This window comes from Gallinula chloropus (genome assembly GCF_964237585.1).
Source record: "Gallinula chloropus genome assembly, chromosome: 8".
NCBI classification, from domain to species: Eukaryota; Metazoa; Chordata; class Aves; order Gruiformes; family Rallidae; genus Gallinula; species Gallinula chloropus.
The window spans coordinates 11,449,747-11,472,815 of NC_140093.1; the positions used below are offsets into that span (position 1 = coordinate 11,449,747).

The 23,069-nt window shown below is 49.2% G+C and overlaps 1 protein-coding gene across 1 annotated transcript in view; it reads left to right on the forward strand.

Moving 5' to 3' along the window:
• Window positions 1–19,811, forward strand: part of P3H2 (prolyl 3-hydroxylase 2) — a gene marked incomplete at its 5' end in the record, with an annotated part of 69,830 nt that extends 50,019 nt beyond the window's left edge. Inside the window, 14 exons of the mRNA XM_084267203.1 lie at window positions 5,063–5,209; window positions 6,041–6,230; window positions 8,992–9,123; window positions 10,300–10,442; window positions 11,367–11,456; window positions 11,950–11,990; window positions 12,507–12,601; window positions 15,401–15,528; window positions 16,124–16,219; window positions 16,309–16,459; window positions 16,986–17,103; window positions 17,585–17,660; window positions 18,537–18,677; window positions 19,672–19,811. Coding sequence (XP_084123329.1) covers window positions 5,063–5,209; window positions 6,041–6,230; window positions 8,992–9,123; window positions 10,300–10,442; window positions 11,367–11,456; window positions 11,950–11,990; window positions 12,507–12,601; window positions 15,401–15,528; window positions 16,124–16,219; window positions 16,309–16,459; window positions 16,986–17,103; window positions 17,585–17,660; window positions 18,537–18,677; window positions 19,672–19,764 — 1,641 coding nt within the window. The 3' untranslated portion in view covers window positions 19,765–19,811. The remainder of the gene's footprint in view (window positions 1–5,062; window positions 5,210–6,040; window positions 6,231–8,991; window positions 9,124–10,299; window positions 10,443–11,366; window positions 11,457–11,949; window positions 11,991–12,506; window positions 12,602–15,400; window positions 15,529–16,123; window positions 16,220–16,308; window positions 16,460–16,985; window positions 17,104–17,584; window positions 17,661–18,536; window positions 18,678–19,671) is intronic.
• Between the last annotated feature and the right edge of the window lie 3,258 nt (window positions 19,812–23,069).

Sequence of the window (23,069 nt, forward strand, 5' to 3'; positions counted from 1 at the left end):
AGCGTGGCAGGTTGGTGACAGCGGCCTTACGGATACAAATTAGGTTGCTTGGCAGAGTGTACTGGCTGATACATAGCTTGACAAGCACCAAAATGGCTGTGAACTATTAAAGGACTGTTAACATCGAATTACATGTTTCATCATGCACCCCGTGAAAGCTGCAGGAAGGATTTTCTCAACAGTTACCAGTGAGACTTGGCAGTGGCTGTGTAGCGATGCTGAAGATACTCACGCAAGGCCCTTTCTCTGGCCTGTGCTTGGTCCTTTCTAATGCTCTGGTGCAAACAGCCCTCCTAATCCAAGCCACTTCTGCAGGCTGGCGATCTGGGTCCCAGATGGGAATGGAAGTGAGCACTGGGAATTTGCTGAAATTCTTTAATCTAAGGTTTTGCTTCTTAAAATTGTTTTTCTGTAAAATGAAATGCTCCTGACATGGGAACAAGAGAAGAGAAAAACACGTTCCAGCAGCAAAACCCAGAAGCACTTAAATGTTGTGTTTTTGCCTTCTGGACTCTAAACCTTTGGCATGGCAAAATCAAAATGGACGGGGTGTTCTTGGGGTGCTGTCAGTGGTGGTGGTCCGAGTCCGTGTGTCCTCTCTGGCTGAAACACACAGGGTTTGGTGCAAAGCTGCAGCGATAGTCCAGCGATCTCATTCCAGAGGGGTGAACAAGCAGAGCACATACTAATGCTGTGATTCTACAGCTGTCAGTTTTTCCTTGCTGATTTTTATTCAGTGCAAAGATCAAAATTCCCATGTGTTACAGGCTCGCATATGCTTACGGTTCCTGGGTTGTTTGCCATCTAAATAAACAAAATGACTGGGGGGGAAATGCTATTATTTTCATTGTTGTTCATTTAAAACAATGGAAAATCAGGCACAAAGAAAACAAAGTGGTTGGTTTGGGTTTTTTTCCCAATGACTGCACAGTGAAATTGCAACAGGGGGCCAGGAACTGAGTCCAGGTGTCCTGAGTCCCAGCCCAGTCCTTTAAAGACCAAAATATCCTGCTCCTTGTGAATTTGGAATGTTTTGGCAAAAGTTTCTCTGGAGTGTTTCATAATTAGTGTCAGCACTAGACTCTGCATGTGTCTTACCAGTTAGGAATTACTTTGCTTTTATATACACGCATCCGCTTAAAACCTCCCAAAAACAGCTGTTGGCTGCTTTGTGTTATTTGGATGTTTCTGAGGCCAATATGGGACATGATAAATTGAAAAGTGTTGAGCTGAGATGTTCTTCTTTAAGTCCACTTAGCAAAACCCAAAGGTCATCTCTTCTGTGAAGAGCCAGCGGGACTAGACACAGTATGAGCCTTGTTTTGAGAGTGGGAAAGGGATTTTCTGCTGTGTCTGGAAATCAGACTCTTCCAATCTCACAGGGTGGATTTTATCCAGGAAGAACTGAGCCCATCCTCGGATCTGTGGCAGTTTTTGACAGCTTTCTGAAAAGGAGCTAGATCCAAAGGAGAAAAAGAGCATCCCACAAGACTATTGCAGTTTGAGTCTCGAGGGACCAGTTCCCTTGCTGAGATGTGTTTGGTCCCTTTCAAGTTTGCACAGGCAGGATGCTGTCTCTGAGTAGAAATCAGTGGCATGGCGTGGAAGGATGCAGTTTTACCAAGCAGCTCAGATAGTGGCATAACAACAGTCCACTGGATTGGGTCTGCAGCTCGTGTGTCTCCAGTAAACCTCTTGTCCCATCTCAACTGCTCTACCGACTGCAGTAGCAGTCCCACCTGCACTCAGTATGATGTGAAACTTCTCACTGTAACATGCTCTCATTGGTCCTTTTTTCCTATATCAGATGCTGTCCAGGTGTGATAGCCTTTTCCAGGATGGGATTATGTTGAGACATTTTTTTAGGATGGAATTTATGTTTCTGAAAAGGAATCTCTCTTTTTTTTTAATTTAGGGTTTTTTTTTATTTTATTTTTAAATTTTTATTTCTATAGTGAAGGGGTTTGGTGCTTTGGGGTTTTTGGGGGCTTGGGGGGTCAGTTGTTTTTTTTTTTGGTGCTGTCATGGATAAAAAAATTCATACAGTCATTTTGCTTGCTGGCTGGGAAGCCAAGGGGTTGTTATGCTGCTGGAGAGTGGTGTCCTTAGGAAAACTCCAAGTGAAGGACTGGAATAGATCCTGTTTTTGCAGTGAAAGCTGGCTTCCCTGTGTATGTTGTCAGCAAAGAGCTAATCCTGAAAAACTTTTCAAGTTTACACAAGGGAGATTTTTTTGTGTTTCTGGGCCTTGCAGCCCAGTGGTGCTTTGCTGTTCAAAGGGCAGATCTGGGGAGCAGGCTGTGATGCCGTCTGACCAGAGCTTTCATCTTCCTTTTGGAGGTATTCATGCATGCTTCTTTGGCCAGCTCTGCCCTGGCCTTTCAGGGAACCAGACAAGCAATTTTGGCTGTGCTGGAGCAGCAGAGCAGAAGATGGCGTTTAGGGTTTAGGCTGGCATGGGTCTGGCCTGCAGCAATGGCTGGGCTTCTCCTCCAAAAGGTCTTTGTGTATCTGAGCACCTGCTCTCAAAATGCCTGCATGCCCCAGTGAGCAATGTGAAAGTGTGTCTGGAATGGCTGGTCTGATTTAAAAGTGCCAATGTCACAAGTCTCCTGGTAGGTTTGGGTACCTGCTCCCATTCAGTGCCTCCCTGTCAGAATCACCCGAGCATCCCTGACAAGCTCAGCCAGTGTTTTCCAACAGCTGTCATGACTCCAGTTGCCACCAGCTTGACTCACGGTAGCCTCCTTGTTTGCTCTGGAGAGTGTTTGTAGTCATCCTAATCTAAACAGTCCAAGTGAAAGTGCTGGCTCCGGTTCCCTCACCTTTAGGCTGGGTTCCCACTCACCACCATCTATCCATCTGCTTTTTCTGATGCAAAAATTGTTTTCAGCAGCTTGCTGAATTTTTCTAGTTCCACCTTGTTTTGAGGAAAAGCCAAAGGAAACCTGTTACAGTAATATTTTAAGATTTGTCAATTGAAATTTGTGTTTGAGAGTGGGAATTCAAAGTATTAGCTGCTTCCTTTGCAGCCAGAACCACTCCCTCCACGTTGTCCTCAGAGGAGGTTACCTTGCAAAAATAATGCCCGTCTTCACCCTGTATTTTCCAGACTCTTGCCAAGCTTTACATGCAGTAGGAAAGGAGGCAGCACTCTGCCAGTTAAACAGCAGGAGTATGTTATTAACACTGGCAGACAGCTCTGCTTGTGATTTGGTGCAGGCTCGGAGCTTCCAGGGGGACTCTTCCTTGTCCGGCTGAATCGAAGCTGTTGCTCCCCACTCCACTTATCCCTGCTCAGAGCAGTGTTTGGCATAACACAGGATTTTCTGCCATGCTGTTGCTGCAGCCAAGTGCCCTGAGCGAATCCTTTGCATTTTTTCCCTTAGCATTTCCCCACAAAGCTTTTGCAACCCCCACAAGCAAAAATGCCACAGGATAGAAGTATGCAGGGGCATCTCTCAAGGAGAAGGCCCCATGATTTCCATCCAGATGTCAATCCCACTGGGTCCAACATGATTTCACATGTTATCAGATGTGTATTTTCATTCTAAAAATGGTTGCAAACACTTCTGCAGAGGTAACAAATAACCCACTGACAAGGTGGCTGCTCCAATAATTTACAGTTCACCCACATTTCTGAAGATAACCACATGTCAGAGATGAAACTCATTATTTTATTTCTGGTGGTGGTGTTTGTATGCCCTGAGCCCCAAGACATGCAGGGAACTAGGCAGTTCATGGGGGCTCACTGAAAGATTTTTTGGGTATTTTCATGGCTTGGCTGAAAGGCAAGTTATAGTTGATGCTCATTAAGTGCATGCAAATATTAATCCAATGTTAAGGAGCCTCAAGGAGCCACTGTTGTCTCCCAGGGATGAGCAGGGTCCTGAGGGTAGCAATGGTCTCACCTCACCTCACGTGGCCTCTCTGCTCTGCTCCAGGAGTAGCATAACAGGGCATGAAGCCCCTGCTTCCCTGCAGGTCCCTCTTTGCAGTTCTCATCATCTTGCCACTTGCATTGTCCAGTAGATAAATGAGCAGGTTTCTGCAGGTGAGTTGCCTTACCATGAGGGCAGAGTGGCATAGATGTGCTGGAGCTTGCTGGCTCCAGTACCTCGGGGGAATGTAGGAGCAGTGGCACAGGGTTTGGTGTGGGTTTTACTGTCAAGGAGAGAACACTCAGACATAGCCTTGCCAGGGCTAGCATTACCCTAGTCCTGGCTAACAAGCTTGGGTAGCCTGCTCAGACTGCAGATGGTATCCCAGGGACCTGACTCTGCACCTTGCTAGTACTCAGTGGTGTTGGTTTTCTTTCAGGAACAAGTGCATTAGCCAGAGAAGTGGCCTTTTTCTTGCTAGGTCATGCAGATGTTTCACCTAAACATCTGCCTGCTCCCTGAGCTCCTGGCAGCTGCTGTGGGTGTGTTAAGCACTAGCATTTCTGTTTGTTTAGGAGGCTTTCTCCAGGGTGAAACTGATGTTTTGTCTCAGTTCTGAATCTCTAAGTCCAAAGTAACTTGATAGACCAAAATAAACTCCTCTTTATATCTCTTACTCTGCAGAGTCTGATCTTTTCCAGCTAGACATGGCTGAGCTTCAGAGTTGGTCCCAAGTCCCCATTTACAAACAGAAACACTTAGACTGGACATAGCTCAGCCTGGAAGGCTTGTGGAGAGAGCAGCCTCAGTAGCTGCTTTCCTCTCCTCTCTCTGTCTCGTATCTCATGAGAGCATCTCTCCACCTGGGACTGTGCAGGGAGTTGGAGTAACTGATTTCAGAGGATGGGCAGCTGGAAAGTAGGCTGGATCCCATCAGCAGACAGATAAGTGACCTGTCTGGCTCTTGGGAACTCCAGCTCTTCTGATTGCCCTTGCACTGGGCTTTCCCATCATTACAGCTGTTTTCTTGAGCCTCTGTGTTCAGGTTTTCCTTGGTTTTCCCATCATTGCCCAGTCTGGTGGTGTCAAAGGGTGGTATTGGTGTCAGAGGGTGCATCATAAACTGCTGTGTTCACTGTCCTACATCACCAACCCACTTGGTTTTTCCTATCTTGTTACAGATGAACAAGCTGGAGGAGGCAGCAAATGCAGCTCACACCTTCTTCATGGCAAACCCTGAGCACATGGAGATACAGCAGGACATTGAGAACTACAAGACCACGGCAGGCAAGGTCAGCTTGATTGACCGAGAGGCCAGGCAGCATATGGTGAGTCTGAGCTGAAGAGGCATGTGAGTAAAGTGTCAGGCAGTCTGGAGAGAAGAGCTTTAGGAGGTCAGAAGATGTCTGAATGGGAAGATTCTTGGCCAGGTCTGTGCCACAGTACAGCAAAACAAACTCTCCCGTTCAGCGCTCTCCTGCTTTTTCAAGGCACTGCTCGTTCTTTGATAACTACATCCCCAACCTGGTCCCTCTCTCCAGAGAGCTCTGGGGTCATCCATGGCTCTGAACATGCACCAGCAGGCAGCTTTGGTGGATGCCTTCATGGCCACTGATGGACAGATCTTGGCTTAAGTGTGTTTCTGTTGAGCTGGTTTCTCCCATCTGGGCAGGGTACATGCACGTGAGAGGCTGTGCTGGTGAGTGTGCAGGATGGCAGGTGGGAGAGGGATGCCTTTTTCCACCTCCCCTAAGTGAAAGCCCAACTTGAATGCCAGGGCCACCCTAAAGCCTTTAATTTCACAAGACACAAAGAAGCAGGAGTGGCTGTTTGATGTAATTAATGGAGGTGCTCATTAGGGCCCGTTCTAGGGCTGAACTGCCCAGATCAGGAGCAGTCTTTTCCCTTGGCATTCAGTGTAGCTGTTGGGTAGGAGGGTATAAAGTAAGAAAAGGAATAGTTTTTCACATAATGCAGCAGTGGCATGATGTTCCACTGGTCCAAAAGTCCATTAATGGCTTAACCATGGTTTGGTACAACTGCATCCATCTGGTAGGTACTTGAGCTGATCGTTCTGTCCTTGCCCACTTATGCCTTCTTTTGAGAAGCACCTGCAGTTTCCCACTCACAACCTTGTCTTCTGCTCACCTACTTTGCAGGAAGACTACAGTGCTGGAGTAAGACACTACGACAAGGAGGAGTACGAGCTGGCCATTAGTTTCTTGGAGCGTGCATTGAAAGGGTACTACTCTGAGGATGAAGACTGCCAGATCATGTGTGAGGGACCACAGAGGTTTGAGGAGCATGAGTACCTGGAATATAAGGCTGGCCTCTATGAAGCTATTGCAGGTGAGGTCTTTTTGCATCTTTAGAGTTCTCACCCTTGGCACTGGGTTTTTAATTGAGTTGACGCCTTTGGCTGAATTTGGTGGTCTTCCCTTCTATCACTGCTGCTGGTGAGTAACACCACAGGAGGCAGTTGGAAGGCCAGAAAATGCAAATGGAGAGGTCAGGAAACGCGAACATCTCAGTTTGGTCCTGAATAGAAGCTGGGCTAGAAGACTTGTGTTGCCAGATGTGTGGAGCATTTGCAGCTTCCTGTAAGAGCTGAGAGTACAGGTGCTTTAACAAAAACTGCCTGGGTGTCCCCCTGTACGCAGTGCCCTGTACCTTGCTGGAATTGAGGCATTGCTGGCCTCTGTTTATGTTTTCTCTGTTTTTTAGTGCATATGAAGAGAGCAGCAGGGTCCTCTTGGTCACGCTCCAGATGGCCAGGAAAGTTGCCAAAAAAGCTCAGAAGATAGATTTCCTCCCCATCCAAAGGATGGATTTGTTATTAGCGGAGGCCTGCCTAATTATGATCTTGAGTGAAGTCTCTGGAGAGAATTGAACATTGCTATGTAATCTTCAGATTTGCATGTGTGGCTCGGAGCCAGAGGGGATTAAAACCATTCATTCTTAGTAGAAATGAGATTACATTTAATTAGTGGTAAGGGAAAGAAGAGCAGTGAATTAAGGTTTGTTTGGTGACAGAAATTTTATTTATCTGCTCATGGTCTTGGAGTTGCATCAAGCTCTGGAGTTTTGCTTCTTGTGTGGAAAATACTTCACTCGGATGCAGATTGTTCTTTGGTTTTGTATAATTCTGTTTGTGTCGAGACAGGAAATCTAATTGAACCAACCAAGACAAGAAACCACCAACATACTGGATGGAAAGCTGCCTTGTTGGGTTTATGTACCCATGCAGAATATATTAGAAGTGTTGTAAGGGCTAACTTGGTACCAGCTGATCGTGCTTGCTGTTAGAGCTGTGACCTGGACACCCCAGGCCATACCAAGCCTTCCCAGTGAGCAGCCTTCAGTGACAAAGAAAACCTGCCTTTCTTCTCACTGAAAGCTGCTGTTTGTAAAGTAAGTTTTGGTCTCAGTTAAATTGTTTCTGTGCTATAGGAGTCAAGTGCAGCCCCAGTGCAGAGATGCTTCTGTGCTGGGTCATGCGGAGTGCAGACATGGTCATGGTGTGGTGGCCCTGAACCTAGCATGGCATCAAGGGGTGAGGACAAGCCAAATGGTCTCTGCCAGTGGTGTCACTTGGCTTGGCCAGATATGTCTGGGAATAACAACTCCAAACCCCAGCCAGAGCTATTCAGGCACCCAAAGAAGGAGAGGAGCGAGGGCACACAGAAGGAAATTAGATACTTAATACATCTCTTGGCTGTAAGAAATGAAGTAGTTCCTTACAGGACAGCATAATCCAGAGTTTACCCCTGGGTCACAGAGTGCCCAGATGTTTGAGCAGCGAGTGGGAACACTAATACATCGAGGAAAGAGAGTTGATGTTTCTTCCTAGCTCGATTCTCTTTCCAATTGCAAGCTGATTTGCTGTGCTGCTGCATGGGGTTGAAATGCTCTCACCTCTCCAGCCCAGGGACAGGCACAGTTCAGTGAGTTGATTCCAGCCTTTGTAGCCTGTGTCTAGGGCACCTCAACAGAACCAGGAAAAAGCAGTGCTTCTCGGTGATGGGTTATTCCAGGTCTAGGATGCTTAAATAGGTTTAAATTGCAGCAAAATGATTTATGAGGTTTTCCTTCTTGCTTTCTTTCATGTAATACCCAGGATGTGTATAGTAAGTCAGATAACTACTCAGACTACCTGCCCAGAGCAAATGGGGACTGTTTTGACTTTCCACTTGATTTCATTGCAAATTCCTCTGGCTGTTTTTTGGCAGCTCTGAGAAATGCTTTGGTAGCTGAGCACATTTTTTTTCCTAGCCTGTGTTTATTTCTTAAGGTTTTTAATGGTGTACGGAGATGGAGCAAGCGAAGTAGATTTGTAAGTACATTGCAGCAAAGGCTCCAAACTGGAATCAGATGTCAGCATTGGCTTCAAAATTTTACAGCTGGTTCAATGCCTATATTGTGGACTCCCACCAATTTAAGAAACCTTGCTAATGGCAGATGTTTACCACATGCTTGCATTTCCCTGGGAGATATTTCATCTTTGATAGCAGCAAACATGTGAATTTTGCTGGCAATATTTGCACCTTAGACCTTTCAGACTCGTGGTGCAGGTGGCTTGCTCAGCCATGCTTGAGAAGCTGCACCGACCCTTCTTATCTAAACCTCCCTGTGCCCTCAGAGCTCACTTGTTTCAGAAAGGAAAGGATTAAAGATGAGCTGAAGGGAGGGAGAGTGGAGATGGCTTTTGTGTGGCAGCAGATGTGGCCTCCTGCTCTACACATCTCCATTTGCTTAGTGGATATCCTCGCCTTTGGCTTGGTCCTTGGAGTGGAGAGCTACCTGCCGCCTGCGCGTCCCTGCACCCATCCAGCTTTCCTGGGCAGAAGCAGCAGCTCCCGGCACACAAAAGAGATGCTCAAGCTCCCTCTACAGTTGACAGGAGGAGAAAGGCATTTCTCAAGAGTGGCAAAAGCGTGACCGCAGTCCTCCATTGACTTTGGGAAGTAGCCTGAGCTCTAGTAGTGCAAAATAGCCTGTTGGTTCAGAGCAGCATGAGTTGTATGTCCCTCAGCTGGGGAGATTTAACCTCTGTCTGTCCTTATCTCAGCATCTTCACCATCCTCAGACTGTCTTCTCCTGTTCTTGGCAGATCACTACATGCAGGTCCTGGCTTGCAAACATGACTGTGTCCGAGAACTTGCCACGCGCTCAGGACGTATCTCGCCCATCGAAAATTTCCTTCCTCTCCATTATGACTACCTGCAGTTTGCCTACTATAGAGGTAAAAGCTGTCTTTCTGTTCCTCATAGCACTGCTGAGCTGTGTTACAGTTTGTACAAGTTTGAATTGTTTCCCATGGAAATCAGGATATTTCTCCATGATGTTTGTGCTGCAGTGATGCAGTGGCATGGTCTGAAGGAGGCAGGAAACAAAAGGCATTGGCAATTCTCTCTTCCAAAATCATGTTGACTGAAATGCAGTTAGATGTTTTTGTAAAAGTGTTTTAAATCATTGGTTAGGTTTTAAAAGCTCAGCCTTTAGCTTAAACATGATTATTCTTTAAATAACTCACTTTTTTTTAGGGTCCTTTCATTTGTCTCTCGATATTAAAGTTCTGGGCATCTATATGTTTCCCATTTTCTGAAACCAGCTCATAGATTTTCTAAGTTAATATGTAACAGATTTATAAGTTAGCCCAAGCTTATCCCAAGGTGCCAGTTTCTGCTAATTACCAAATAGTTTAAGAATGGCAGTAAAGTTGCAGGTGTCGGCAACATTGCAAAATACCAGAGTTTGGCAGTGTGAATGTATGTAAAACACTGCCAGTTGTGTGGTCCTGTGTGGTATTTTATTATGTTCTGTTACATAAAGGAAAATCTAGGCAGGAGTCCACTGTCTCAGGCTTCTGCTAAGAGCTCTGTCCTGACAAGGGCAAAATGTGGGAGGGTCAAAATTGCAGCTCAGACCTAAAGCTTCTTTATTCATGAGTGCAGTGGGAAGGAAGCTGGAGGTCTCAGCAGTGTTTTGTGTGTGGTGTACAGGCTTTTTTGTTCCTCTGCCCAGTTAGAGGTTTAATGCCGTGGGTAAGAGCCCCAAAGCCCTGAGGGATGCGGCACAGAAAAGAGGCAGTTTGCTGCTGGACAGCATCCACACCCTGGCCATCCAGTGGGATCCAATTTGGATACCATCTGAGCTGTGCATGACTGCAGTGAATTTGTGTCTCCGTGCCTCAGTTTCCCTGCCAGTGAAATGGAGTGGTAAAGAGAAAGTTTGCATCAGAAGAGCCTTGTAAAGTGCTGGGCTCACCCTTCAGCTGATGGAGAGCTCAGGCTCTGCTCTCCCTCTCTGCAGGCTCCCCTACTCATCTCTGTCCTGCCATGCTCTGTGTGAACCCCCGGCACCGCCGGCGGGGCTGTGCCCCCTCTGCCCCCCTGACAACTGTTGTGTTGCCTCCCAGTCGGTGACTATGTAAAAGCCTTGGAGTGTGCCAAGTCCTACCTCCTCTTCCACCCGGATGATGAAGATGTCTTGGACAATGCAGCCTATTATGAGGGCCTCTTGGAAGGTACAATGGATCCAGACACCGTCAAACCCAGGAAGGTGAGAGTGATCTTAGAGCCCTTGGTGGAAGGCTCTAACAAAAACACCACCTGGAAATAGAAGCAGCTTGACAGTTTTCCCACAGTGAAAACAGATGTGGAGACTAGCTGGTGATGCTGACTGTCATCATGCAAGTCTGGAGTCACTGATGTGGGGGTGGAACAGGAGGGCAGGGTCTTCTTTAAGTGGGGAATGCAGCTTAGCAAAACCCAAGCAAGGGTAGGGAGGGCGATGACCGAGTGTCTCAACAATGTAAACTCCTCATTCAGTGCTCTGGAGGAGATGTGGAGGAGGAATGCAGTGAAGCAGGGAACAGAGGGCTGAGAAATATTTTCCTAAGGGAAAATAGGGATGGTAGAGATAGGGATGATAGAACATAGGGATGTCTTGAGTCACTGAACTTGGAGTTCAGTGTCTGGCCTGTTCTGCAGGCAGCAGTTTTGCTACCACAGTGTTAGGTTGGGCTCAGGCAACCAACCAGTATGTGCTCAGTCACCCAGCATGACAGGCTTCCTCTCCAGTCTGGACAGCCTTTATCTGCAGCCCTGGAGCTGTCTTTCTCACGATGCAGAGGAAGAGAAGTTCCTCCTGTCCCATCAGCCCTGCTAAGGCTCATTCCCCTTGCGCCATAAGCAGAGGATAGGTGAGAATTGGATTTTCCATTCCCTTGGGAGTTCCTTGATTTCCAAGAAAATCAAGGTGAATTTGGTAAAATACTAAAAAAAAGACAAAGGAAATGATAAAAAACAAGAACAATAACTGTTTCTCATCACCAAGTGAATCTAGGAAAAAACCCCTGAATTATTCTGTAAAAATAAAATAAATGGGGGGTTTTTTTGCACTGAAAAGTAATTTTCTAGCTACGTTGACTGTGTCTGGTGAAAGCTGCACATGTAAATGCTCCCCTTCTCCTCTTCTGTTTAGGAAGCAAAGACGTTGCTGCGGCGCCATAAACTGGAGTCTCACCTCTTGCAGGTGGCTGCAGCCAGCCTCGGGTACAGCTACACAGAGCCGGTAATGCCTGGGTCTGCAACACCGAGGACCTTTAGGACTTCATAGCTATAGGGCCAGCTTCCCTCTCCTGTAAAGCGAGTCCCATGTAGGTGACTCAGCAGCTGGGACTTGGCCCAGTTTGTTCCCTATGGGAAAATGATGATGCCAAAACAAGGGAGGCTGCTGTTCCTGGGGTGAAGGAGAAGCAGATGCAGCCTAATTCAGCTCTCCTGATGTGGAGTCTGGCTGTGTCTCAGCCACAGCCATGATAGTGGGGTGGGACAGAGAAGGATGGGCAAGCTAGCCACCTTCTGTACTTGTGTGGTGCCAGCTTGGGTTTGGGGTATGTTTTCCATTTGTTCACCCCAACCAATTGCCTGAAGTTGTGTGGGATGGATCCATCCCAGAGAGGCTGGCTGGTGTCCCTGGGTGCAGGTGCAAGACAGAGCAGGCAGCTCCCTGCCTTTGGCTGGAGCATTAAATTGAGAATCACGACCTCTCTCTTTCCCCACAGAACTACTGGAACAGGTACGGCGCACGCCAGGATGAGCACAGGTGAGCCACCGCCACCCTGCCCGCATCCACAGCCCCCCTCATCCCCATGGAGGGGTTGTGAAGGGAAGGTGCCCATTGATGGGATGCCAACCTGCTGCTTGAGTGGTGCTGCCCATGTACCCCAGCACCCTACTGTGGTTAAATTAGGGCTGTGTGCCCGTTACCATTACAGGGATTCCCACAAGCACCTTATTTTAGCTGAGTGCCTTAAAACCAGCAACAGTCCAGAGGGAACTTGTTTGGTGAGGCAAATGGTGCTGGTCAGCTTTAGTTGGTGTCTGTGCTTGGCTGGTGGAAACCAATGTTTCCATTACCAGAAAAATGTGTTTTATCATGGGACAGGGTGTGGGCTTCTACTGTAAGGTTGTGGCATTTGTAGAGTAGTAACCTGCTCATTTTTTATTTTTTGCCCCCATATATTGGTTACCAAGGAGTGCAGAACAGAACTGGAACTGTCTCCAGAACTGGAGACCTATGACCAAAGTCATAATATTCCTTTTCTCTCTTGCTCCTCAGTGTCCCATCAAGTATTAGCAGTGAACCAGAGGAAGGGCCAAGGCTGTCCCTGGCAAAGAAACCCACGCCAAAACCAGATCGGGAGTTGAAGGAGGGTAAGTCTGATGAGAGTGTTTTAACAAAAACATAAGGGTTTTTCTTCCTATTGCTGGAGACTACAGACTGCAAAGCCTGGTAGGTAAGCAATGAGGGCCAATTCTACCTGAGAGAGATGAAGGGTTTTATCAGTGACAGAGGAATCTCTGTTGCTACCACAGCATTTCTTGGTCTGCGGATCCCACCAGCACTGCTCTGCTCTTGGACTTGTTTTTCCCACCTGCTCAGCTGCTCAGCACAGGACCTTGAGATGCAGAGCTCCTCCTCATCATGGGAAAGGTGACACCAACAAACAGGAGTTTTTCCCCAGCTGCTTTTAAGGTTAAAATGTTCTCTGTTGTCCAGGATGCAGAAGGATGGATGCTGAAGGCACTAGGTTTCGGGAACTCCAGTCCTGATGCTTTGCTAAGTGCACCAGATCACACCATATTAACAACCATTCCTGCTGGCAGACCAGCTTGAGATCACATGTCTTGACTTACATAAAATCCCTTGGGTTTAAAGCCTGTCAGCAGAGATTGTAACTAATTTCAACACATTCTTGACAGCCAGAGAAAATGCCCTAACATCTTCTACTACAGACAAGACTTTCCCCATAACAATTTTGAAAATCTATATTGTGCCCAAATACCAGAGTGTGCTTCTCACTGTGAAACAGTGGCATCTCAAGCCAGGAGGTGTCTTGTGTCTCTAGCTCCATAGCAGCAGGCAGTTTAACCTCCCTGTAATGCAAAGGATGCCTCCACTTTTGGGGGAATTTCACAGCTTTCCATGGCACAAGTTGTCCCCAGCTGCTCAGTGTGTTGTTCAGTGTCTTGCTGTCCCTTCTCCAGCCATATGTAAAATAGGCAAATACCACAGGAAGGTCTTGAAGACCTTACTTGAGCCAAGAGCCTGTTGATTTATATTTGTTGACATGTTTGCCTTCTATGACCAAATAATTTCAGAGTGTGTCTTCTTGGCTTTTTCTTCTGTCTGTGCTTGTATTCTGGTTTAGTTGCAGAATGTGTTGTCTTTACAAAGAAAACTGAAACCTTTCAAGAAGAAAATGTCCATCCAGCTGCTTCCTTTCTGTTGTCTTTTTTTCTTTCTCTTTTCACTTGGAAAGAGAAAAGGCTGATAGAGAAAAAGTCTGGTTTGAATTTCTACTCCTTCTGTACTTCTCTCTTTCCTCCCTTCCTCTTTTCCTCCAATTTCTTTACTCCCAAAAGACCAAAGAATACCCCAATTTCTTTGGGGTGTTTTTCACAGAGCATGCATGCAGCAAATGGGTCTCTCTGCTGGTGCTTAGAAGCGGTGGGGGTGAGGAAGGCAGCTGGGAGTGGACTGCCTATGTGGGACAAGGGCTCAGTGTTCATGGCACAGGGCAGCCCCAGCTAGTTCCCTGGGAGGAACAGAAGACACTTCCCGGTGGTGAGTGATGCTTTCCAGGTTTGTCCCTCTTGTGCCTATGGCTAGGGAAGAGCAACATCCGAGCTGGAAAACTCAGCCCTGAGTTGGTGTGTGCAGGAGTGTGGATTTCAGAGTCCTGTTTCTGATCCAGATGCATTTATAATAAATGTAATTACTGAGCAACAAGAACAGCAAAGTGAACACGAGGAACATCCCATCTTCTCCGTTTCCAAGAAACTTAACTCTCCAGAAATAGTTGTGGGCTAGTGGTGAGGCTTTGCCCTCAGGGCTACATGTCCTCCATAGGCCAAGGACACCTTCCAAAAACACATTGTGCATTAATGGGCAGGAAAAGTGGTAATTATAGAAGTGGCATTGCAGAGGAGTTTCCTTGTGCTGTATAGGGAGAGCTCTGCAGCTCAGTGTCCTCTGGTTTATTGTGGCTCTGTGACAACAGATAATTTTTCCCATGATTTAGATGCATTTCACCTTCCTCCGGGAGAAACATCTGGTTTAGGTTTTTGTTGTTGTTGCTGTTTCTTTCATTTGCTCTCATCAAGGAGATGAGGGGAACAGGCTTTGGAAAAGAGTGATTTAGTGGCCTTGTTATATTTTTCTGATCAGGCAATTATGAGGGGGATGGATCCAAACTTCTGTAAAGTGATAATCTCTCCCTTCTCCTTGCCTGTTCACCTAGACCATGGCAAGGCAGGGGTTGGCAGTGTGGGAGTCCAGCCACAGTTATATTCTCATCCTCCAAAGCACAGCCAAGTCCCTGGCTGCTGGCAAGCAGAGGGATGCAGCTCAGAGACAGGGAAGGTGGGATGACAGGGATGGCCACACCAGCTCCTTTGCCTCTGTGGAGGAGGATAGCCTTTACGGTCCTTCCCAGCCCTCCTTGGTGGAGCACAAGTGATGCTTGCTGCAAGCTCTGCACCATGTCAAGTTTTCTACATGAGTAAGAAAGAACCCAGCCCCCTGATGACAATTGCAGAGAGCAGCTTTGCATGCCAAGCCAGCCGGAGCCACGCAGCACAAAGGCATTGGAAACAGGGCCTCCATTGAAGCTGGTTGCTGCACAGAAGAGCCAGCTTAGCTGGTGTCTGTGTCTCTCATCGTGTCTCATGGGTTTTGGCATTTTCAGGCTGTGGTCCCTGCATTTGCAAGGCAGCTAATGAGAACATGGAAAATGCTGATGCTCCTGCAGCAAATTGCTTTAATCTCTGGGTGTTTCCTATGCTTCTGTTTCTTTTGTTGCTGATGTGAGGCCAAACTGCTCTCTGCTGTGAAGCACTTTCCCTGGCAGCGTGCTTGGGTGACTTCAGCTGGCCCTTGGCCATGGGACAAGATGCCAGTGCAGCCAGGGCATGTTCAGCAGGGTCATTTTGTGTCTCTCTTTCCATCAGGAGGTCCACTTCTCTACAGTGATGTGAAGTTTGTCTACAACTCACAGCAGCTGAATGGCACCCAACGAGTACTCCTGGATAACGTCATCTCAGAGGAGCAGTGCCGAGAGCTCCACAGGGTGGCCAGCGTGAGTAGGCAATGCCCCTGTGTTGGGACATGACTGCCTCTTAGGCTGAGTGCCTGATGTCCTCCCCAGTATCTGCTTTGTGAGAGCTGAATGTGTGATCAGCCCCTGGAGAGGCTCTGGGTTCATACCTCACTCTTGAGTATTGCAGCTAACCCAGGATGTCTGGAGAGAGCAGTCAGATGCTTATCCCCATAACGCACCCATAACTGCAGCACAGGAGTTGGTGCTACATCTTGGGCCATTCTTAGAAACATGCTGTAAGACAGAGCCCTGGCAGAGGTGGCTCCTTGCCCTGTGTTATACACAACCCCAAAGGATGCTCGTCCACAAGCCTGGGTGAGCCTTCCCATTCATCATCAGCTGAGCCTGGGGAGGGACTGAGGGTGCTCGAACATCCCCAGTTGGGAGGTGGGTGGCTGTTTTCCATCATCTCAGAATGGACTGTGCTCATGTAGCAGCACCTTCCCACCCAGCTCACCTGTCCTAGGGAATGCAACCCTGGGGGATTTGGGGAAGAGAGTCCCATATGCTTCTTTTGCAGCTCTCCCTTGCCTGGGCAACCAGTTCACTGCTCACCCATGTTCATGTCTTTCAGGGAATCATGTTGGCTGGAGATGGTTACAGGGGCAAAACCTCCCCCCACACTCCAAACGAGAGATTTGAAGGAGCCACCGTCCTCAAAGCCCTCAAGGTACAGCTCCCTCTTTCTCCTCCTCTCCCATGCCCTCTTCCCAGCTGGCACACAGCACTGACCCTCTCTCACCTCTTCTCCTTCCCCAGTACGGCTACGAGGGCCGCGTCCCGCTGAAGAGCGCCCGGCTCTTCTACGACATCAGTGAGAAGGCTCGCAGGATCGTCGAGTCCTACTTCATGCTGAACTCAACGCTCTACTTCTCCTACACCCACCTGGTGTGCCGCACTGCGCTCTCTGGTGAGGGCTTGGGGGGCTGCTGGCAGGGCAGAGCTGGGAGGGCAGGAGGGGTTTGGCCTCCCACGGGACAGGGGCTTATGAGTGGGACACCCAAGCCTGAGAGTAGCTCTGTTTTGCCTGATGCTTGAACAGATGCCTGAAGGCTGGGCAAAGTCACTGCCCCCACAGCAGCAAAGGGTGGGCACTGCTGTCCTGAAGTTAATTTCTGGGGTGTCTCTTGTTTTTCATGTCTCCAACTCTTCCTCTTTTCTTCTCCCCCTTCTGTTGCCTCCTTTCACTGTCCTTTCTCCTCTCCATCCCCCAGCTCTCCATCTTGCTTCCATGCAGTAAGGGGCAGAGCTGTGCAGACCCAAGTCCTCAGATGTTGCCTTTTCTCCCCAGCCTTTCCTTTCCTCCTCTCACCTGTGCACACCACCCAGAGTGGGGTTGGAGCAGGCTCCCCCGCAGTGACGGATCTCACGGAGCATGGCATTTCCATCTCATCCACCCCTTCTCCTTCCCCCTTCCTCCACATGGTCCTGCCTAGGCCAGCAGGAGCGAAGAAATGACCTGAGCCACCCCATCCACGCTGACAACTGCCTCTTGGACCCTGAGGCCAATGAGTGCTGGAAGGAGCCTCCTGCCTACACCTTTCGGGATTACAGGTAGATAGGAAGGGGGTGGCTGCTGCTGGGGACCCTTCCCAAGGCAGGGCATCCTGTTCCATGAGCTGTATGTCCTAAGGCTGGTACCTCCCAGCTATGGCAGAAATGAGAGTAGTTTTTGGTGGCTACAGGCGTCATGGCTAAGCTGTGATATTTTAAGGTGAGGAGATTCTAGTTGTGGCCCAAAGTTCTGTGTCTCTGCCAGGTGGTTTTGGTGCAGAGAGGGAGGGTGAGAGCTGGGACCCAGGGGACATTTTGAGAATTTTTACCTAAAGAGAGATCTGATGGTTCTCAGCTGTGCCTCCAAAATGGGGGCAGTTTGGGTGGCCCCAACAGGCCCCACAGCAAGGCAACCCCTACCCCGCAGACCCCCACCTGTGTCTTGGTGGAGTGATGCAGGACCTGCCCTGGAGGTGAGGGTCAGCCCCGAGCCCTCCCTGCTGCTCCCCTTCTCACAGGGGTCTCCTACTTCCTCCCCCAGCGCCCTCCTGTACATGAACGCGGATTTCGAAGGCGGGGAGTTCATTTTCACCGAGATGGATGCCAAGACGGTGACGGTAAGTCAGGGCTGTGAACCAAATGCTGTTCCTCAGCAGCCTGTACCCAGGCTCTGGGCTTCCCCAGGCAGGCTGGGGCTCCTACCTTGTGAAGAGCCCATAGAAAATCCTGCTGACAGAGGTGCACAGACCGTCTGTGCCCTGCTCCCAGGCAGAGCCAGGCAGGAAACCTGCAGATGAGAGGGATGACTCTCAGTTTGGAGGACCGCTGAGCTCCCACCCCATCTCGTGGCCAAACACGAGGCACTGTCTCTGTACATATGCAGTGCCTGGCCCGGAGCAAGTCATGGTGGTGGACATCAGTCTCAGAAAAGGATGGGGCTCAGGCACAAGTCCCTACCTCTGTGTGGGGCCATTTGGGAGGCTGGGAAGCCCCTGCATGAGTATCTGGCCACGGGGCTCTGAATTCCAGTAGATGCAGGAAGGCAGATTGCATCTACCTATGACCAGTGCCAGAGGGATGATTTAGTTGGCACTTCTGCTCCTGAGGTCCTGCATGATACGTATTGTGGACTCAGCAGAAAGAAGAAAGAGGCATTTCACAGCCCATGCCAGCGTTAGCCCGAACGTCCCTTGAGTTTTGCCATGACTCTCTTTTGCCATAGGCTGTCACCTGTAGGCTTTGAAGGACACCATGCCACTATCTCCTTTCTCTATGGTGTCAGTACAAACAGGACTAAGCCTTACACCTTTGTGTTTACCACACACATTTTTACAGCCATGCCCAGAGCTCTGCGTGTCCTCCAGAGCAGTTCACTGGGTCCTGGGGTGATGGCCATTAAGATCCCAGGACCTGGACTATGGTGAGCTCAGGCATGGTCAGTGCATGCAGCCATGATGCTCCCTGTCACTCTGGTGTCACCTGTTTTCCTGCAGGCCTCCATCAAGCCCAAGTGTGGGCGAATGATCAGCTTCTCATCGGGCGGCGAGAACCCCCATGGGGTGAAGGCGGTTACCAAAGGCCAGCGGTGCGCAGTGGCTCTCTGGTTCACCTTGGACCCACTTTACAGAGAGCTGGTGAGTCCTTCCACCATGCTGTGAGGGGAGCTGGGGGGGTACCCAGCATCCTAGAGCAACCTGGACTATCTTTATCCTCCAGTCCCAGTAAACCTAGTTCCCCCACAGCAGCATGCCCATCCGCTGCACCATGAGCCAGTGGCCCTGGGACCAAACGATTTTCCCTGCCAGCCATGCTCCCGGGGTGCAGGGCCGGGCTGGGGTTCAGAGCAGGGTGCGGGAGGGCTCTTCCCTGGGCTGTGCTGGCCATCTCTGACACCTAGTGGCAATAAACTGATGAACGGGCAGGTCCTCCGCAGCGTATTGATGTGCAGCTGCTGCCGGGTCATCGAAGGCAGTTTGGCAGCCTGAAGTCCTTGGGTCTGGTCACCAGGATGCCTGGGAAGATCTGGGCTGTGGTGCCTTTCACTAGCCACTGTCTCCCTGCAATGGCAATTCTGGTCTATAAGAACAGAAGATAAAAGGCCAAGTAAATGCAGAGAGAGAACAAAACCTCCCTGACTTTGCCTTTTGAAGCAGGTGGGCTGCAAGATTTTGGGAGAAGCTTATTGACACTTCACTGTGTCTCTGCTTATTGGTGCTAGCTGAAAGTCCTCTGTGCTTGGTGCCTCTGGTGGGGTGGGGGGGATGACACACACGATGACCTGGGACATGACACATCAGCCCTGCCCAGGGAGCTGGAAATCTACATCAAGCAGAGGAGGCAGGAGGAGGGTACTCAGTGACTGCTAGTGAAGTGTGATAAAGGAACAGCAATACATCATCTCTGTCCCATCCATTGCAACCCCTCAGAGAGATGAGGGGAAGTAGGTATAGAGGTGCAAAGTGATTTGGTTAATTTTGCCCAGCAAATCCCCAGCATGAGTCCCCTCTCTACACTGCTGGTCCCTGGATGAGCTGCTTGCAGGGGTGCTCCCAGCTGAGCCACACTGAATAACCTGAGAGCCTGCACTGAAGGTCTGGTGTTACAGCTTCTTCCCTTCCCCTCTTGCAGGAGCGAATCCAGGCAGATGAAGTGATTGCAATGTTGGACCAGGAGCATCTAGGACCCAGTGAAATGAACATCAACCCAAAGGATGAGCTATGAACTAGGCCAAAGACTTTTTCTATTAAATATTTATTTAATATTGTTAATCTTATTAGAACCCTTCTATTTTTGTACAGAGCTGCTGTATAAATTAACAGGTTAATATGACTGTGTTTCAGGAGTCTCTTCTGTGTTTAGGACAGCTCTTGCTGGGACCCCTCATCTCTGTGCCAGTATCTCCTGCTGTGACAGACTCCATGTCTGATTCCCTGGTACTTCTCAGGACTTACACAGACCCACTGTGCCCCCTAGTAGAACCCTTTCTTTTTTCTTCTTCAGCCAGAAATGCCTGCTTCTCTTTAGCCTCTGCTAGAGAAATATCTCAGGTGTGATAACAAACACGTCTTCCTACTGCTGCTGTGTACTAGCTGAAGATCTGGGCAATGCTGCCCTTGGGGAAACTGGAGCCACCCACCATTTGAAACATGCTTTCTATGGAAAAAACAAAGCAAACCCAGGTCCCATCAAACACGTATCTCTCTGTAGCTGGCATTTGGGCATTCATTCTGAGCAGAGCTTCCAGAAGTCACCAGCTGGGCAGGGGCATGAGCTGTGCACAGATGAGAAGGGGTTTGATTTGCAGCTGACTCTGGTGAAATAGGGTGTGCCATTCATGGTCAGTCCCTGCTCTTGCTCTTGCACCTTTTATTTTGACCCAACAGCTACTTCTGCTGCTAGAAAGCAGTTCCTAAAAGGCAGGTTCCACATTTTTTCCTGTTGAATTTACTGCAAGGCTGCTGCTATCTCCAGAAAGCACTGCAGGGATCTTGGCTGGAGTTTCCATCCCTGAGCAGTTTTGCTCAGGTTCCCGATGCATTAGCACTTTCTCAGTCCTTTTTCTGCTCCCCTCTGCCAGCTTTGGCATTTCCAGGACCTAAAGTCTGCAATAAGGAATTGCCTTTTCTCTTTGTGCATGCAGCATGTGCCCACCTAGACCTGCCAGGCTCAGCAGCACCTTCTCACGGGCTGCAAAGGCCACAGACAAGGATGTTCTGTAGAGGTGTCCCCAAAAGCTGGTCCCAGGCTTCTCCTGGCTGGTTCGTGATGGGTATGCAGCATATCTAGCAAAAAACCACAAACAAACAAGCAAAAAACCCAGACTCTGAAGGAGGCACCATTACAAAACCACAGAATGGGATTCCCTGATTCACAGAAGAGGACAGGTTGGAAGGGACCTCTGGACATGAAGTCCAACCCCCGCTAAAGCAGGATCCCCTAGAGAAGGTTGCACAGGGTTGTGCCCAGGCAGGGTTTGAATCTCTCCAGAGATGACACCACAACCTCTCTGGGCAGCCTGTCCCAGTGCCCTCAGAGTGAAGTTTTCCCACTTGAGTGTTCCAGTTTGCATCTGCTGCCCCTTGTCCTATCACTGGGCACTGCTGTGGAGAATCTGGCCCCATCCTATAGACATCCACCCTTTAGATATTTACCAGTATCGATGTGATGCCCTCTCAGTCTTCTCTTCTCCAGACTAAAGGCTCTCTCAGACTTTCCTCAGAAGAGAGATTACTGCCTTGAAAGTGATGGAAAGGTCATTTGTTGCACCTCCTCCAATTTGGAATCTGCAGGAGAGAAAGTTCTGAGTTACTGGTGTAGCTTGTTTCTTGGAGATTAGTTCCCTTCCTCATAGACTGTGGAAATTGTTTTGGCTCCCCAAAGAACTGCCCACAGGCCTCTGCTTTCAGAGACCTTTCCCTGCCTCCCCTGTAAATGCTTAAGTCTCCTTTTCTACAATAGCCAGAGGACGAGCTGGAAGGCAGGAGGGCAGAGCTGCTGGAGAGCTGAAATTAAATATGCATTGTGTTGGCCCCCCTCTGTACCACATTTGCATCCAAGGCTTGACTCCCAACATGCAGTGCCTTCAGCATGAGCTTGTGCTGCCATCCCCTGACAGCTACATCTGCCTGAGCATGTCCTGCAGCATTGGCCCCTGACACCCCGCTCCCCCCCCCCACCCCCCGCAGCTGGGTGCAGAGCTTGTCCTCTGAGGAGCTGTAGGGATCCCACTAGCTGGTCCTCCTGTGGGAATGGGGGGGCAGGGGGACATTGCAGGTTGGTTTGCTGCTGAGGTGGTTAACCAGAGCTGTGCCTAAATCCAGGGGACATAAACTGAACAACAACAGAGGCTGTCTGGCTTTCTTTAGCCAGCTGTTGGAAGGAAAGACTTGGAGGTGTGAGGTTTGTCTGACAATAGTGCTTCTCCCTTTGGGGTATCCTGCCTCAGGTCCTAGGACACGGACACACACACACGACCCCTCTCATGCCAGAGGAGCATCAAAGATACTGGTATGGACAGGATTAAGCAAAGCTGTGTGCATGCATTTGCCTGTCTGTTCATCTCCTTTGCATCCAGCTGCCTTGGGTACCTTGGTACCTTGGGTACCATTGGTACACTTCAGGCAATTTGGGGAGCACGAGGGGAATGTTGCAGCCCCTGTGTGCTGCTAGGGTGCACAGCAGGCTGGGGAACAAAACAGGCTGCTGGCTGGCTCCTAGTGAAACCACAGCTTTGGTGGAGAATGGTGGAGCAGCTTCAGAAGGCTGCAACATTTTGGGGCTCAGTTGCAAATCTGCAAGAAGGAGAAAGACTCAGGGGCTGGTGGGGCTGTGCCGCTCACTGCACTGCTCTGCCGCTGAGACCTGCCTGTTGTCCATGCCAGGCTGAAGCCAGGAAACAGGAATGCAGTGAGTCAAAGGCACTTTCCCTATTTGTTTGTTTTTCCAGCTCTCTGCTCTGGCAAAGTCTCACTCAGAAGTGGATTTGTATTTCTGCTGCAACAGCAGAGGTGGTTGCCAAATTTATTGGCACGCCACAGCCTCACAGGAGCAAGTTACAGAGCTCTCTGGAGTATGCACCAATATACAATGTAGGCATTACAGAGCTCTCTGGAGTATGTACCAATACACAATGCAGGCTTTCGGATCCCTTTGGTGTCCAAGTGGGACGGATTGCCACCACAGTGACTTGGCCTTTCAGGAGTGAATTTTAACTCTCAGATTTGGTGTAGTAGGCTGGCATCTGCCAGAGCTGTCAGGGTCACATCCAGAGTGCCCACAGGGCACCAGCATCCCTGGAAAAAGAAAGCTAACAACATATACACTCCTCCTTGGTCAAATGTGCCTCAGGGACAACCTGGTGCCTTAACATTTTTGCTTCCTGCTACATTGGCTCACATTGGTTATTCCCCTTTGCCCTGCCAGTCTGGTTTCTGCTCCTTCCCACTGCCCCAAGGAAGCAGTGCCTGAAGTCAATAAAGCTGATGTGCATTTCAGAGCAAGCCTCACAGCTACTGGGCCAGCTCTGC